This window comes from Manis javanica, chromosome 4, assembly GCF_040802235.1.
Source record: "Manis javanica isolate MJ-LG chromosome 4, MJ_LKY, whole genome shotgun sequence".
Taxonomy (NCBI): domain Eukaryota; kingdom Metazoa; phylum Chordata; class Mammalia; order Pholidota; family Manidae; genus Manis; species Manis javanica.
Window position 1 is genome coordinate 175,742,479 of NC_133159.1, and position 17,693 is coordinate 175,760,171.

The following is a 17,693-nucleotide window of genomic DNA, read 5'->3' on the forward strand; positions in this document are numbered from 1 at the left end:
GGGAGGATATGAAAAGCTTGGCCTTCTCTGAATTCTTAGTCCTCAAAGAACCTTCTTTGTCTGCGGAAACAGCCAAAGGGGGCTGTTCCAGTCTTCTGAAACACTTCTTGAAGGAAATGTAGTTGCTTTGCCTAAAGCCATCACCCTGCGAGAGAAAACCAGTTCTCATGCACTGCCACCCTGGCATCTCCAGAAATGGCAGAGTTATGTCCAGCATGGCCCCCAAAGAGGGGTGATGGCCAACTCAAATAGGGAGAAAGAATTTGAAACCAGCATGATTTCAAGATTTTTCTAAATTTTGACAAACATGAGAAAAATATATTTATGAATCCATTTTTATGGTGCACAATGGAGGGAAGAACATCATTTTAAACTAGTCTTAATTTATTGACTTACAATTGTTACAGAAATTCTGGCTTTACTGTGCCAGCATAGGAAGTCGGGAGTGACTTCCGGGCCTCAGTAAAGGCTGACCACTGGACACCAGGTGAGTGTTATCTGTGCCCCCAGCTGTCCATCATGTCCTGGGTCACACTTATCAAATCCCATTACCAGCTGGAAATGGCTTCTGTGGGACTGAGCCCTGACTCCAGATACTGATGATATTTCCAGGACACTTGTAGACTACTTAATGCCTTTCTAGTATGGAAAAGGCAGAGATTTCTGCTCATTGAAGCAGGCTCATATGTGTGGGTCTGAATCACCTCCCGTCTGTCCTATCATGGAATCCTGTGCAACATTGCTTCCAGCAAGGCAATGGATGGATACCCTTGCAATTTGCTCCTATCACCCAGTAGCAGTCCTCTGTTTGGAACTGTGACACAAATTATTGGAGACATGGTTTCAAGACTAGCTCTGGGACAATATTTAATGAGGTTGAGATATTGTGCTTTAAGGGAGGTTTTTTGTTCAGAACCAGTGATCGCTATGCGGCACTATTTCTCTCATAGCCAGACCTGGAATAAGAGAAGGTCTGGAATAAGTGGGGGTACAGATGGTGCCACCTCCATTGTACCTAATGATTCTCACTCTCATCAACTTGGGCACCATCAGTTTAGAATTTTTGAACCCAAGAAAGGAATTACCCACCAACGGGACAGCTGACCATTGGAGTAATTTCCCTTTTGGAAAGGGGAAGGGTGAAGTTTCAACTGCATGAGGGATAGCTCCATTTATCTGAGCAGAACAGTTTTTTTTAAAGAGAAAATAGAGAAGTTATCTGTAGATGTTTAGATGCTGAGCAGCAAAAGCATAAGGCTGTGATCAACGTAATAAACCTATTTTTCTGCTTTTGGCTCTCCACCATCTGAACTCATTCCAAAGCTTGAAAATCCATTATTGTCCGAGACTTGGTATGAGGGCAGGAGCAGCTGGTTGGGGGACCCAGGACCTACGCTCTGCCAGCTAGCTGTTTCTGCCCAGAACTCTGAATGTGGAGCTGGCACCCAAAGAGTCAGGGTGAGGTTAGAGGTCATTCCCGCGGCGGTGGTGGAAGCACCAAGGGACAGCGGTTGAGTGGTTGCTGTTCAGTATCCAGGGGCCAACACAGGGGGCCAGGGCATCCGAACTGAGATGTTTTTGAGATGTGATTGGGTCATGGTCCCAGACCTCTAGTTTTCTTGCATCCACCCGATTTTCAAGCCTATTTCTCCTACAGATCCTGTGAGCTCCCGATAGCCTTCCACTGAATTCCCTAAGTAAGCTGAAGGTGGATGCTGTTTGCAACCACGAATCTAACCAGCCTGTCTCATCTGAGCTCCTTCCTTTACTTCTACTGGTGTGTTAGGTAGGGGAGATGTTAGCACTGGCTTCTGTTAGCTCTTATATTATCAACCCAGAACAGCAGGAGCTTCAAGAAGGACTGAGCACAGCACAGGTCATCCACAACAATATCCCCTTTATTGATACTAATCACAGTTATGAGGTCTTGTCCATCAGAAAGTTTGCATTATGCAGCATTACATACAAAGACATGAGAATACACATACACCGACCACCAAACCAATTAATTTCAACCCATCAGACCTCTGAATGTGTCTTCACCTCTGATCACCAGTGCTTCGGAAGATCATAACATAGACCCAGCAGAAGGTTGGCCTTTGGGTCTTACAGCATTCACAGAGCAGGGTATTTACCCTTGGAAGCAATGAAACATGTAAACTCAGAGGGCAGGCATTGAAGCCCGGCTCTTGGACTGCCTGCCTTGCTGGCAGAGCCCGTGTCAGTTCCCATAGGCAACTCTGACTGATGAGGATGGCAGGCCTTAGTTATGTTCAAAACAGACCAGTTCTACCTCCCCAGTTGGAGGAGCTATGTCTACAAAGGAGTAGATTGGGATTGGCTTCTAGTGTAGTTCAAGTCCTCCTTTAGGGTCATTTCAGAATGATGACTTGGCTAAAATTACTTTCCGAGGACAATGTAAAAATCTCTCTTCTCCTACCCCTTCTTCCCTTCTCACGCTAGGGTCTCTGGTCAAACTCCAGCAAAGCCTGCTGCAGCTTAAAAGTTCTGGGTCAAGTTACAAGTTACTAAATGGTCAACAAAGAAGGACCCACGGCAGACTCCAAACGCCCTCCGCTCACTTACATCAGCTTTAGTGGCCCCCTCCATAAGCAGATGAAGGGTTTGAGTTCTGGCAGTTGGCTGGTATCCCCAAGTCTCTTAGAAAAATGAAGGTCACCAACCTTACCAAAATAAAGGTCTAGAGGATTGGGAAACCGTGACAGACCACTTTGCCCTTAGAATCCACAGACAGTGGGGGTCTCTGATCAAAGCTACACTCTGTCCTCTTCTCACAGGTCTCACTGTGTGTTCAAACTTGTCTGAATTCCCTTAACCTCAATGGTGTCCATCTTTGCCTCACAAAAAGGGGGAAGACTAACTGGTCCCCATCCCTTTGTCGGAGCCCCTTCCCATATGGCCTCTTCCTCAGGGGAGGGAGAGGACGGTCCGTTTCCTCCCTGGGATGGCTGGGATCTGGGGACAGGTTGCTGTGTCCATGACGCTCCACTAAGGGACAGACGAGAGGTGTCCTGGCCATTCTGCTCTGAGTCACCAGGCAAAAACTGCCTAGGAGACTGCTCTCTCGAGAGCTTGCCCCTGTGGTGACCTTGGAAGTCGCCATTGTATCTAGCGAGGAAGATTGAAGGCGTGAAAGCAGAGATTTCCCAGATCTGTACGTCCGTGGCAATCCCACTGAAGAACGGGTCTGTTCAGGAGCCAAACAGAAATCTGTGGTTCATGACACCTTGAGATTCCAAATAAAACCAACATCTCCCTCAGAAGAAAAGTAAAAATTGTCATGTTCTAATCAGCATCAATCAGGATAATGAGATGAAAAGGAAAAAAAAAAGGAAAAATGTTTTAAGGTAAAGAGCGAGGCTTGTGGTCCCGTCGAAGCCTGCCATTGCTGTTTCTTTGTGCTCCCTTTCCTGGGATCCGAAGCATTTCGGCGCTAGCCCAGGCCTACATCGAGGGACATCATGACCACAAATCCCAGGATGGAGGTCCAGGATGCCAGCTTCCCGTTACCACTGGTGGGGTGGGGTGGGGGGAGAAAAGCAAGACCTTAGCGCAGTCTGGGACACTGTCTATGCTGCAAGTATCCTCAGCAATACACATTTCCAATAGAAACGATACTAGTGCTATTAATAACGATACTAATATTGCTATGCCAGGAAAACTCATTAACTCGTGGAATCCCAAAGGATAACCACACGAGACCCGTACTCAGATCAGATTATTCCCATTTTACTGGTGGGGAGACTGAGGCATAGAGGAGTCAGTATCTTGCCCAAGGGCACCTGTAATAGCTCTGGAAGCCATGCTTGAATAATAGCGTGGCAATTAAATTCCTGAAGATACTATTTAGTCTGACGTTATAATCTAGTCTCAAAATCATTCTGCCATTAAAACCAAAGTGAAACAAAGAGGAAGCCCCCCACCCCCAGTATCTGGCCTATAGCTGGACAATGAGAACATAGATGTCCCCTCTCCCCTCATTCCAGCCCCCCAAAAGCTGAGAGATGGAGTGGTGGGGGTATACAAAAATAATGATCTGTTCATCAGAGGGCGGGGGAGGTGGTGGGCATGTCCCACTGCCTAAAATCGCCTGGTCTGTCTCTCTGCCCACCTGCCCATCCCTCCTTTCTCTTTTTAGTTTCAGGAAGCACAGCTGAAGAGGGGCTGGGGGAGACCCCGGGAAGGGGTAGGGTGCAGTGGACGTAAAGAGAGGAATGGCAAATGAAGGAGGGCAGCTCTGGAGCTTGGGGTCTGGGCCGGGCCAGGGGCAGGCGAGGGAAGAAGGCAAGCGCCCTGACCTGATCTGAGCTTCAGGGATGATGTCGTCCACGACCACATAGACCATGGCGCCAGCTGCAAAGGCCAAGGCGTAGGGCAGGATGGGCTCCACCAGCACCACGGCAAAGGCACCGAAGACCCCAGCTAGAGGCTCCACCATGCCGCTCAGCTGCCCGTACCTACGGAGAGAACAGAGACACGTGCCCCCGTGGGGAGGCCAAGCAGACACACAGCATGTGCGGACTGTTGACCCAACTCTAGAAAACAGACACATTCTATGGCACATAGCGTCTGAGCACGGCAGTGTAAAAGCGCTTCGTTGTTTTTTCAACCACCTTGTGTGCTTCCCCAGCTCCCTGTTACGCAGCTACAGTAGACGCCCCCCTCTCAGGTTCCTTTGGGAGTTTTAAAGTTTTCTACTTTCTTTTCAAAATAATAGCATTATTGACATATGAGTCACATTCCATACGGCACACCCATTTCACATATATTGTTCGGTGGTTTTTGGTATATTCACCAGGTTGTGCAACCATCACCACTATCTAATTCCAGATCATTTTTGTCACCCCAAAAAAAGAAACTCCATAGTCATTAGCAGCCACTCCCCATTCCTCCCTCCCTCCAGCCCCTGGTAACCACTAATCTACTTTTTGTCTCTATGGATTCACCTATTCTGGTATTTCATACAAAAGGAATCGTGCAGTATGTGCTACTTTTGCTGGCTTATTTCATTCAGCATAATGTTTTCAAGGTGCATCCACATTGTAACACTTATTGGTACTTCATTCCTTTACGACTGAATAGTACCTTGTGGACACTCCATGTTATATATCCATTCATCCGTAGATGCCTGCCATGTCTTTTGAACACCAGAACAGATTAGGAGTATTACGGACATTTCCCAAGAGCAGTTGTACCTGGTATGTCTGGGGGCTCAGGCGACAACTGCACCCCTTCTGAAGGAGCTACGACCATCCACCTCTGCAGAGAAGTGTGTGTACCAAAGGGCCTGGATCCATCACATGTGTATGCACCTGGCCACATGTATATCAAGGACCTGTCCCCACTATGCCCCTCTTGGATTAAGGTGAGATTTCTCCTTTGAAAAAAATCCCTTTATTTGAGCTGGTGAGAATGGGTCTCTGTGGCTTGAAATCACAAGAGCTCTTATTAAAACAGGAGCCCACATGTGCACAGAGAAGTCAGAGCAGGAGATGATCTGGTACCTGAACCCACAGCTGAGCCCCACGGGCAAGATACACCTGCTACCAGTTGAATGCCCGAAGACAAGGAACTGGGAACATCGCTCCCACTGTCCCTTGCTGTGGGCATTTGGCAAGATACACTGCCTCAGAGCCTCGATCCCTCCATCTGTAAAACAGGGGTGAGAGACACTTCCGCGCCCAGCCTCCCCAGATTACAGGACAGGACTGTGAAGTCCACCCACTCCCTGCTTCTCCCTGGCCAGGAGCAGACGGTTGGCACAGGAGACACTGTCGGTGCTGGAAAATCCTCTAAGGGGCCACTGCCTTCTGACACCCATGCTTGTGTGCAAGGACCAGCAGGCTCTGTGGCTGTGTAGTGGGTACAATTCATGGCCTTGACTTTGTCACCTCAGGAAAACCTGAGTTTGATGTCAAGTCCAGACTAGAGCAAGAAGACAGAAAAGTTTGATCTCAGGGTCTGGACTTGGCCCACAAAGGCCCCATTCCCTCCCTTCCTTTCCCATGGTGCCTCTGCTGTAAGAAATGCCTGCCGGCTTTCAGGGTCATGGAACTCACATTTAAAAACCTCTAAGGCAGTCCTGCCCCTGCCCTCATCCAAATCCTCTATTCTGTAGACTCCAACAATGGAGAAAGAGATAATAGAGGGTAGAAATGAAATAATTTAAGTATGTGCAAGAACTTGTAAGTCATAAGGCCCTATAAAACGGGAGGCATTTTAAAACTGTTATTAGCAGTCCTTTAAGAGCTCTCAGCATACATTCTAGAGTAGAGATTTTTTAACAAGAGGTATTCCAAGACTCAGAGCCCTGAGTTGAGGGGCAGAAGATTAGACCTCTAGTCTTGGAGTCACCACTGAATGGCCCAGGCCACGGTCCTCTCCTCGGAAAACTGGGGACTCACCTTACACATTACTGAAAAGCAAAATTATGGAATAGATTTAGAAAGACCGGCACTGTCTCCCCAGACCCTGTTGACATAATCCTGGTCTTCGCACTGACAAGGGTATGCTCGGAGCTAATGCAATGACTCCTGGGGAAAGACTGTGGAAACACGAGGCTCCTCCCAGCCTTGGGGGGTGCAGGATTCAACCACATTGTTGGCACTTTGCCAGAAGCTCCAGATTTGCCTCCAGGTCAGAAGAGGTTGTTCTGAAAGAAGCAGCCCATACGGAGGGCTGCTCTGAGCCTCATATCAGACACAACTCTGGCCTCTGATGGCCAGTGCTCTGAAGCACTTACCAGAAGGCTCTCCAGGTGGAGAAGCCGGCTCCTCGTAAAGGGAGGCTGACGGCGAGGCCCTCCGGGAAATTCTGGATCCCAATTCCGATGGCTAAGTTCCTGAAAGACCAATAAGGCACATGCAGGTGGCCGTCAGGACCAAGCAGCCCCACACAGAGGAGCCCCGGCCTAGGCCCAGCTCCCCCCTTTGGTGCAGGGATCCAGGTGAGAACTGGGACAGGTGGAGGAAGGAGAAAGGGAGGGCATGTGTGTGGGTGGAGAGCACAGGGGAGGGGGCAGTGACACGGACCTTCCACTCCTGCATGCTATCCTTGTCCCTGGGGACCCTCCATCTTTCTGGTGCTACCATGCAGCAGAGAATGTGCTGGCTGGGTGTTCATGACTTGTGTCCTGACACTTAGCTATGTGCACAATCGCTTCACTTTGTCTGCCTCAGATCCTTATGTATGACACAGGTGGGGACAGCAAGGGGACGAGGACACCTACCATGAAGGATTCCGTGTGAGCCGACAACGAATGCCTACAGAGTTCTGAGCACACATGAGGTGCTCAGTACATGTGGGTTTCCATTCTCGTACGGCATGGAGATGGATATATCGGATTTTGTCATGAAGCGACTTCAGAAATGGGACAAGGAAGTACTAACGCAGAATCCAACTTGGCTTCCCTGCAGATTCTGCGTGGGTCTGGCACGGACACTGCGCTCCTTTGGGCCCCTATTATCCTCTCTCTTCCTGCTCTGGGGGACACTGTGGGGCTGGGCTGTGTGAATCGGTCAGCTGGTCAGAGCCAAGCCTTGAAAGCCTGCTTCACACACAGACCAGGTGTTGATAGAGAGCAGAGGGAGGGAGAAACAGCAGGAGCCAGGAGGAAATGCAGGACGTGACGCCAGGGGACCAGGCATGCACGTGAATTAAGAACCTTCATTATACACACTGCAAATTATTGCAAGCCAGCTGAATGTCAACCTGCAAAGGAAGCAAAGGCAAGAGAGACAGGGCTGGTCTGAACAATGGGAGACAGTTTCAGAGTGTCTCCCAGACGAGACTACCTTGGCGGGACAGGTCCATGGGGCAGCCCCTCCATGGAGGGCCCATCTCATCACCAAAGACCGCCAGGGTGTGAGAAGAGGATGTCACTGGGCAGGCAATGCTGGGCATGCATGTGGCCAGACAGACAGAAAAGGGAAACTCCACCGTCACTTGGCTTTCCAGGCAATTTGCTCACCATTTGTCCACCTTGCTGCCAACAGGAATTCACCCATCAGCTCTAGACAGCCACCAGGGGGTTCTTTACTAAAGGAAATATTCTGTTGCTTAAGGCTGACAGGGTCATAGACCTCCCCAAACCCCAGAAAAAGCAGTTCATAAGCTGAAGTGGATGGATAGGAAGACACCCGGCCCACCCAGCCCGGGCTTGTCTGCAGAGGCCCGTGGCCACATAACTCCATGTCTGCTGACCTCTCCTGTGAGTCTGCCCAGATCCCTAACTCAGTTATCCAAGGCAGCACTCTCCTTTCACCTCTTGGAGAGGGAGGGGCTCAGACACGCTCTGACACCATCTCAAGGTCTAGGGGGCAGTGAACATTTTGTGAACAGGGCCAGAGAGCAAATATATTAGGCTTTGAGGACAACGGGGTCTCTTTTGGAACCATTCCACTCTGCCCATTGTTGTGGGAGAGCATCTAATATGTGAACAAATGAGCATGGCTGTGTTCCAATAAAACTTTATTTACATACACAGGTGGCAGGCCAGATTGGGCCTATGGGCGGAGTTGGCAGGCCTCTGCCCTCACATCTCAGCGGGTGGAGAAAGGTCCAACATAACAGAACCGAAGCCCCTGGGCCCCGAGTCCCCCATCCTTCCTCAGGGCTCACCACCATACATACAGCAGCTCAAGTTCTGGCTCTGCGGTCAGACTTCTTATGTTCAAATCCTGGGTCCGTGACTTACTGGCTGTGCTGCCCTCCACTTCACCAGCTGTAAAGTTCGAAGAAAACCTCCCCTCCCCCTCCCAGCGTCGCCAGGATGATAACCCAGGATAGTCCCCCTAAAGCCCTGGACACACAGGAGCTGCTATTCAGCAAGAACGTCATCAGCGTCTGGGGTGGGGTGGGGCTGGGCGTGATCACTGGGGTTTCAGTGTGAGCTGATGACAGAAGGCGCCACGGAGAGCGGACTGTGGGACAGTCTGTGTCAACGAGACTGACTTGGCTTCAAGAAGCGGAGCAGGGGCACAGCCTTTCCAGCCGCAGGGCCCTTCCAGCAATTCACAGATCCTCTCTGCAAGACGGGCCCAGAATACTTTCCACCCGGAATCAAAACTCACTCCTTTACAAAGCCCTGCTTCAAACAGATCTGGCTCGGAGGTTTGACTTCCACTCATGTGCATTTGAAGCCCCAGCAGCAAGCACCCTTCTGCGCTTGCTGAACGCCAAGTGTGCCACCTCGGAGAAGAAGCGGGTGAAGGGCCCTCTGATGTGCTCCCTGTGCCGGCGGCTCAGCTCGGAGGCCGGAGCTCTCACTTCTGCTTCCTCTGGTCACCTCCACGCTCCATTCCTGCTGAGCTTCGCGAACTGGCTGGGCTCTGGATCCTCCCCTGGGCACACAGGGCACGAGAGTGGCAAGCTGGGTGCATGGGGCACCTGGATGAGCTTGGACTTGACTGTTCTGCTGCTGAGCAGTAAGCCGTGGGGTCACTGCTGGGTAACCCTTAAGGATTTTCCCAGGCAGCTGGGTCTCAGAAGTACCTCCATAGGTGAGAGCTGGGGGGTAACCTTGCTCTGCACCTCCTCCAGGGAAGCCCAGATCTGTCCCAGTTTGAGCGAAGAGAATGAGATTAAGTGACATTAGGGTACAAAAAGAAACCTGGCTGGTGATTCTTTAGGAAAAAGCTGTTGTTCTGTTCCTTTGCTTTCTAAGTGTGTGTGCGTGTGTGTGTGTTGTGTGTGTGTCTGTGTGTGTAGCAATGGGCTCTGCTGGGCTGGCTTTTCCTTCCTCCTCTTCTGAGCTCCTAACCATCATTCTCCAGCCAGTCCACAGGGCAGGGGTTCCCTTTCTGGCCTCAAAAGGCCGGAGGACAAACTCCTGTTCTGGTCAGGGACACCGACGAAAGCCACCCTCAGGGACTAGGTTCAGAATCACGGTTCAGAGTCTCGCTTCTCATCCCCTGGGTCCCAGGTAGAGGAATCCAGACCCACGTCGGGATCACCCTGTGGAGCCCTGCTCAAGTCATGGCGCCCTGACAAGCATGCTCCCACCAGCCCCGGGCAGAAATGCCGCTTCTTCTAGAGGCGTCTGCCATCACACTCACAGCCCACATGACCCCGAGCTCCTATTTCAGGTGCAGGGGGGCATTTGAAATACATTTCTGTTGAAGTAATGATCCATAAGGGTTTGTCTGCCAGTCTCATCTTGCCAATATTTCTTTCGCCTCAGCCCCGCCTTCTCGGACAGACCCTCCAAGTGGTGATCCTTTTCCTTCAAGAGGGGGGTGCTCAGCATCCCCTCTTCACCCCCAAATGGATGAGGATACAAGTAGCTTTCTTGACTTTTTGCAAGGCCCTGAATCCAAGGTCTCCTTCAATGTGGAAGGTCGGGTGTCCCACCAGTTCCTGTGTCCCTTGTCTGAAATGGAAACAGTACTTTGGGGCCGGCTTGCTGTCCACTGCCATCACCTGTCCCTGTGTTCACAGGCAGGCACACGACTTACCCCAGCCTAACCACCAGTTGCCAGCCCAGTGCCACCAGCAAATCAGAGGTGGGGCTCCTCGTCCAAAGTCCTCACCACGCCACAGTGCTAACCGCAGCCATCTGCCAGGTGGGCTGTGGAAGCCTCCGCCACATCCCGTCTGGGCGCCACCATCCTGATAAGCAGCACAGAAACCCTATTCTTCTGTCTCTGGCAAGCCATGTTACCTCTGCCCTCCCCGGCTCTGGCGTGGGGCTTCCAGCCCAACCAGGTGCCACACCCTCAGGATCCTGCCAGGCCGTTCTTAGCAAGGCACTGCCTCTCTGGGCAATCATGGAACCTGTCCTGAGTGCCCTTGGGCTCCTCTGCCCCACGGCAGGGCTGGACCACAGCTTTCCTGCCCTTCTACTTTCATATAAGTCCCTTCGTAACTTGGCTCTGCTCTCCATGCACGTGCACACGCATGCACACACGCACATGCACACTAGCCTACCATGTTCCCCTGCCCGGCTCACTATGCTGTGCCTCTGTTCCATGTCAACTAGGTAGGGGCGACCCAATGGAAGGGCTCAGCGCCCCCCACGCCCTCTGTTGCACACTGTTGCTTGCACCAGCTCAGGATGGGAACCAAACACAGGGCTCTCAGCCCTAGCTATGCCAGGGAGCTCCAGCAAATGCAATGCCTGGGCCTTACCCTCAGGGATGAGTAATTGGCTTCGGGGCCTGGGGTCTGCAGAGTTTAAGAACGTGCTGAAGGTCCTGAGAACCACTGACCTAAGATGTTATCATAGGGGATGAAGATGAAGACAGTGCCTCTACGTCCACATGCCTCCCAGAGCCCGCCCCAGCTGTCTGACACCCAGCAAGGAGCACCACGGGGTGGCCCTGGCTGGGGACCAAGGACACCAGTGGCCACATGTGACTGTGGCAGGCTATCTTCAGAGTGGGTGCTTTCTTGCACATAACCTGAACTGGGGAGCTCTGGAGGGGATCCAGGGAAGCAAACAGCAGGAGCATCAAAGTGGAGGGTCACTGGGGTGACAGGACGAGCAACCCACATGATGGGGCTCACGTCTAGGGAGAAGGAGCAAAAAAGGACCTGGGTTCAGGCTGGCAGGGCTGGCTCCTTGCAGCGTGAGCTCACGGCTGCCTTTGGAGCAGTGGGGGTCCAGGTGGACGGCCGGGATGGGACACCGTGAATGAGGGAGCCTGCCGGGGAGCCTGGGCACGGAGGGAGCGCTGCCGTCCTCCTTGCCTCCTGCCGCCCTGCTGAGCGCGTCCCACGTGGGGCCTGGCAGGCTCTTTATGCCATCGGTGACCTAGGGGAGGGAAAGCCCAAGTGAGAGGTTTCCTCTCCAGGACGGGCCGTGAAGATTTCAAGCAGGACTTTAAGCAAGGGAGAAGCCCAAACCCTTGCCCTGCACAGACAAAGCTGCTGTCTCTGGGCTCTGCTCTCTGGGACGGAACACAAAGACACCTTCACCGGCCTTGACCATGACCCAGTAGTGGCAGGGAGAGGAGGTGGGAATGCGGGACTCTTTAAGGAAAGAAACCCAGGCTGTCCCCTGACTGCGTCCCTTCCCTTAGGTGACAAGCCAAGCCTCGTGGTGACCTGTCACCTGGGTCTGTCAGGGAGTAACAAGGGAGAGGATCTTGTAAGAAGGGCCAGGCAAGGCCATCCGTGGGGAGCAGGCAGGGGGGAAGAGGAGGGGGGACAGCAGGAGGGTTACAGCAGGAGGTCACTGGGGAGGGGGTAACTCCAGGGGGCTGGACTGTGCCTGCGGGGTCAAGAGCAGCCCTGGGAGGCCTCTTCCAGGAAGGTGAGCCAGGTCTGTCCAGGAAGGGTGCCCCTGGGCAGCACCAGATTTGGCATGGAGCATGCAGCCATCTCTTTTCCCTTCCCTTAGGAATCTGATTCACCAGGAGGGGCAGACCCAGTCTAGCGTTAGGGGAAATGGGCTATTTTTAAAGTTCAAGGACTTTGATTTTTGTTTTAATGCCATGGTGGAAGGGAGACTGTCAAAAAGGAAGAAAACCAAACATCACTTTCTTCTCTGACTTGGGGGGGGGTAAGCAGCCAGGGCTCGTCGGACCTCAGAGTTCCCTCATTAGCCGTTAAGCACTATTACAGAAGCAGAATTCCCTGGATGCAGCTGGAGTTTTGGGGTGGGAATTGGGGTGCCCGACTGCCCTGGTTAGCCTGAGACCGAGAGGTTTCTTGGAAAGATGGACATTCAGTGCTGAAACCAGGAAGGTCTTGGGCTGCCTGGGATCAGCTGGTCACCTTTGGGAGCACCGAGAAACCTGTTAGGTGGCAGACATTCAGGTGAGAACCTTAATTTGCCACAGAAGATGTACCCACAACCCTAGAGCAGATATTTTTTTCTAAAAAGGCCCCATCCAGTACTTCAAATGGTTGAAAACAAGTTCCAACCACTTGGTCTATGTGGGCCTCTTGTGTCCAAGCCTGCCCTGAGCTGGGGCACAGCACGGGCAGGAGCAACGGCCTCCCGCAGTGACAGCAGCAGAGGCCTTGCTCTTCGTCTGGGGCAGGGGCACCAAGGGGCATTTCAGGCTGTGTGGGGCCAGAAGGCTGCTGGAGAGCCCAAGGACGGGGGGACTTGATGGAGGTGGGGAAGGTGCTGGGCTCACTCACAAATACTGACCTCCCAGCAGGTCTAGGGGGCTGGGCCCTTGAGGGGTGCAAAGGAGGTGCAGGCAGGGAAAAGGGTGCCCATTCCCTGGATGCAAGGACAGAAGCCAAGAGCCTGAGGGGGGCTTTTCCACTGCCTCACAGTCCGTGCTCTCCCAGATCTGTGGAGGCAGACGGCCAGGCCTCTCGGTGTACTCGGGCCCTCCAGGCCGTGAGTTAGAAGGGCCTCCCTGCCCTTTCCCTCAAACACCACTAATCCCAAGAGGTGAGCAACAGGAATAAAGGCCATCCCAGTGGGCAGTTCCTTCTGCTTTTTCTTAAGGGCCTGGAGGCAGCCAGAGGCCTGACCCTGGGTCACTGCAGAGGCTGCCCTCTCACCTCCTGCATTCTGCTCCTACTCAGCCTCCGGAGTTAGGGCCCCTGGAGACCCCATGTCCAACTCCTTCATTGTTAAGGCAGAAATCAAAGGCAAGGAGAAGCTCAAGGTCTTTGGAGGCAATGAGACAGTGGGTGGCCAAAGAGACCTGGGTGGGAACCCCCACCAGTTGCACCACTGTAACCCAGTGCAAGTTACAAGAGACTCGGCCTTCACTTTGTCTGTAAAACAGGCATAAATATCCCCCATCGGCAGGTTCTTCTGAGGATGGAGAGTAATTGCTATGAAGTGTGGTCACAGCTCAGAACAGGTGCTCCTGACACGGTAGCTACTGGAAATTGCCCCATTCCCTAACCTCATACAGATTTCTTCTCCAGCTCAGGCTCCTCAACCTTCTTGTTTCTCTGATCTCCTGGTCAGAAGTGAGGCCAGAAATAGCAACTGACGGTCAGCTGGGAGCCACTTTTCAGAAGCAACTCCAGAATCTACCACCAAGCCCCGGCCACGTGAGAGGTCTTATGTCACATACCAAGAAAGATGGTAGGAAGGGTCCCCATCTTCAAGGAGTTACAGTCTAACAGAGGCCAAGAGGCCTGCACACAAATGACCACAAGACAGCACAGACCTGGCTGAAGGCCACAGGAGAAGCACAAAACATGGTGAGAACGATTCTGGCAGAGAAAGATGACTGGAGACAGAAAGTGACATAGGATGGGCTTTGAAGGATGGGATCCTTTCAACAGACAGAGATGGAGAAATGCCTTTCCTCCAGTTGAGAGGAAGGGACTTCAGAAAGGTGTGAGATGGTCAGGCAGAGCCAGATCTTCTCTCCCTTTCCTCGAATAGTTCCTGTGGACAGGAAAGCAGAGTCTGCTGCCTTTTGAGGGAAACCTGAGTGTTCAATGCCCCCACCCCACCCCAAGCGTCTTTCCAAGGCCAAGGGTTGGGTCCATGTTAAGGGGCTCCACCCCACCTTCGGGGGCAGGGCCCTGTGCTGAAGGAGACACTTGGAGGGGGTCCCTTGACAGTCTGCCAATCAGCCACTGGCACTCAGACCTTTCCCTGAATGCCTCAGGTCTCAAGCTTGGGGCAAGCTTTCAGGGCGGGTCAGTGCAGCAACAAAGCTGTGCTGGGAGCAGCACAGAGCACCCCAGTCCCCTTGCAGCAACCTGCCGCCGAAACCAGCTCACCTTTCATCACCACGCCCATCGGAGGGAGCCTGAGGTCCTCGGGCTAGAGTAAAATGACGGTAATCACCCCTGCCATTTATGGAGTGTTACTAAATGTCGGGCGTGGTTGTAAGCATTTTGCGTGTAGCAACATGCTTCGTTCTCTCAGCCTTCTCCTAAGTGTTCCTACCTTTAATATCCCCATTTTACGGATGAGAAACAGATGCACAAGGAGGTTAAGGGGCTTGTCTCCAAGGTTAGCCAGCTGCGAAGTGACAGTGGAGACTCTTACCCACCATCCCGATTGCTTTGGGTCCTCTCGGCCTGGTGCAGACCCATCAAAACACCACGGAGAGAGACAGTTACCTGGGCTCAAATCCCCAGCAGAGGAGCAGGTGCTGCCTGAGGCCCACTTGGCTGATGTTCTGGTACATTCTGGGAGATAAGGAGAGCAGGCCGGATAGGTGAGATGTCAAGCAGAGGCTTCCAGGGGTAAAGGTGGTGAGAACATCTCATCTGCAGCAGGCTCTCAACCGTGCCACCACTGACCTTTGGGTTGGGTCATTCTCTGCTGTGGGGGCCTGGCCTGTGACTGGAGAACACCGAGCAGCATTCTGGGCCAGGAGCATCTCTTTCTAGTCATAACCAAAACTGTCTCTAGACTTGCAATCTCCTGCAGTGCCAAAGCACCCCTGGCTGGGAACCACAGGCCTCGAGTACATGACAGTTTGGGTGAGCTTGCTGCCTCAGCAAATATCCAAACACCAGAAACTGCTCAGACCAAGCAAGGACAACTTCTGCTCTCAGGCATCTCACTTGAGAATTTCTAGGCTCAGTGGAGATGAGCCTTCTATGGAGCTTAGCTGTAGCAAGAGAGATTCCTGGGATTCAAGGTAAACCAACCAGATGGCCGCCACTCCCTCATCCTGAAGGCAGGAGCTTTGGAACGTCAGAGTTGCCCAATTCCCAGGGCATCATGCACATTGCACTCTCTGCGAATGGCGCCCCCCAGAGTTGTGCAATGGGACATTCCTGCTTGAATCCCAAGCACAGATTCCTCGGCGTGTAGGATTGCTTCTGGGGTTGGAGGTGAGACGTCTCGGGGAGGCGGTAGACAGAGTCCTGGATTTCTCTGAGAACTGTGGTTGCAACCCGCGGCCTTGCTCTCCAGGCTATGTTCTCTGGCCTGCTGATTATGAAAGGAGAACGCATGTTCCTGACCAGCCCCACTTCACCCAGGCCTTCAGATCCTCCCATACGCTCTGAGCATGTGTGTTCTTGCGTGGCAGGCCCTTACATATTGTTTTGATTGTTATCGTCCTGCCCTGAAAGGCCTGATTGTTCAGGTTTGGCGATGACATGGATGACATCACCGGCTTTCCACCCGGGCTGCCGGTGGAGATGTTTGATGAGCCTACAGGTGGGAAGGGGCTGGATGCCGCCTGCAGGGCCGCTGGGCCCTACCTGCTCAGCCCAGCCGGTTCAGCATGCAGAGGCTCTTCCCCACCCCCTTCTTCCAGTTCTGGGAGGCTTATTGCCACAGGCTGGAAAGATGAGATGACCCATCCCTTCCCTTAAAGTCTGCCGCCCTCCCCAAAGAGGGCAGGGAAGTCAAGCCACATGGCAGGGTGTCTGAGGGTGAGTCAGGCCACCATTGTGCCCCTTTGCTTGCAGAAAAGTAGAGAGCCTTCAGGATCCCTAGAGGAATCTCTAACTTCCCAAGGGACACCAGGGATCTTTACCTGCCAAGTCTCCCAGCAAATAAATCAACCCTATCCTTTGGCCAGGTACAGGCCGCCTTAAAAAGCACCCGGGGCTACATAACCAAGAGCAATGTGTTTACACACTCATTGAAAGCCTAAGGGGCATCACCATAGCTCTATCTAAAATAGCTCCAAACTGGAAACTAAGCAAATGCCCATCAACAGAATGAATAAATAAAGTGCTCCACTCACACAATGGAATAAAGGACAGCAAAGCGAATGAATGATCGGCAGCCACATGCAATGGGCTGAGGCATCTCAGATACAAAATTTTCAGTGAAAGAAACTAGACACAAAATAGTGAATGCCCTGTGATTTTGTTTACAGAAAGCCCCCAAACAGATAAAACTAAGCTATGCCTTCTTATCTACTAACTGAGATGAGGTGTCAATGCCCGAATGCCCGATAGCAGCAATTTATTGGTGAATTCTCCTTAAAGTACTTGGACTTTTAAAAACAAGACATTGGATCAGATAATAAGGATTCTCTAAAGGTAGGAATTCAGGTCCTGGGTGGGGATGCGTGTCACACTTTTGGGAAAAGATTAACTTCTCACTGCCTTTTAATAAAGATATTTACTGCAGCTGAATGTACATGCAGGGACGAGCATGCATTGTAAGTGTTCTGCTTGCTGGATTTTCAGAAACCTGATGGATTTTATGAAATGCATACCCAGATTAAGAAACGGAACACTACCAGCATCCAGGAGCCCCCAAGCCTGGTCTCTGGCTCGGCCCTGCTTGGCCCCGAGAGGTCACTACCTTCACGGCTGAGAGCGCACTGAAGTCACGCCTGCTTTTGCACATTCTAGAAATAGTTTAGTTGGCCGTCCAAGACCCCGCTTAGGGGTCACGTGAGGGCCTGAAGGATAAGCACTTGTCTCCCTGGCCGGTGGCCGTTTCCAGGCCTTAGATGTGGAGCTCTGCGTCAGGGTTTTCCTTGGGGTACCTAAGTCTGGCCCTCTGGCATCGCCTTTCCCTCCAGCTTTTCTTCTGCAGGATAGTTTAGTCTGTCCATCTGCAGGATCAGCACGTTAGGGGAGGGAGGCAATGGAAACACATCTTTCTCCAGCCCACAAAGGACCAGTGCAAACCACTAAAACACGGGCCAGCACTCTGCACTTTCTCCTACAGAGCTTCGAGACACTTAATAACATTTATTTCTTTCTTTCACTCAAGAGGTGTAAGTTGACCTTCCATTCTGCAGATGTACTAACCAAGGTCTACAAAAGGGGGAGTGATAAACCTAAGAACGCAGCATGGGTCACCGGCACAGAGA

The 17,693-nt window shown here is 52.2% G+C and overlaps 1 protein-coding gene across 13 annotated transcripts in view; it reads right to left on the reverse strand.

Annotated features, from left to right (window-relative positions):
• Nucleotides 1-1,880: 1,880 nt before the first annotated feature.
• SLC39A11 (solute carrier family 39 member 11) overlaps nt 1,881-17,693 on the reverse strand; it is a 369,910-nt gene continuing 354,097 nt past the window's right edge. For 11 of the 13 annotated variants that reach the window (XM_073235864.1, XM_073235871.1, XM_073235869.1 and 8 more), the window contains 3 exons: nt 6,764-6,862; nt 4,320-4,478; nt 1,881-3,533 (listed from right to left, as the gene is read on the reverse strand). In XM_073235864.1, coding sequence (XP_073091965.1) covers nt 3,455-3,533; nt 4,320-4,478; nt 6,764-6,862 — 337 coding nt within the window. In that variant the 3' untranslated portion in view covers nt 1,881-3,454. The other 2 variants (XM_073235866.1, XM_073235870.1) reach the window with 2 other exon arrangements.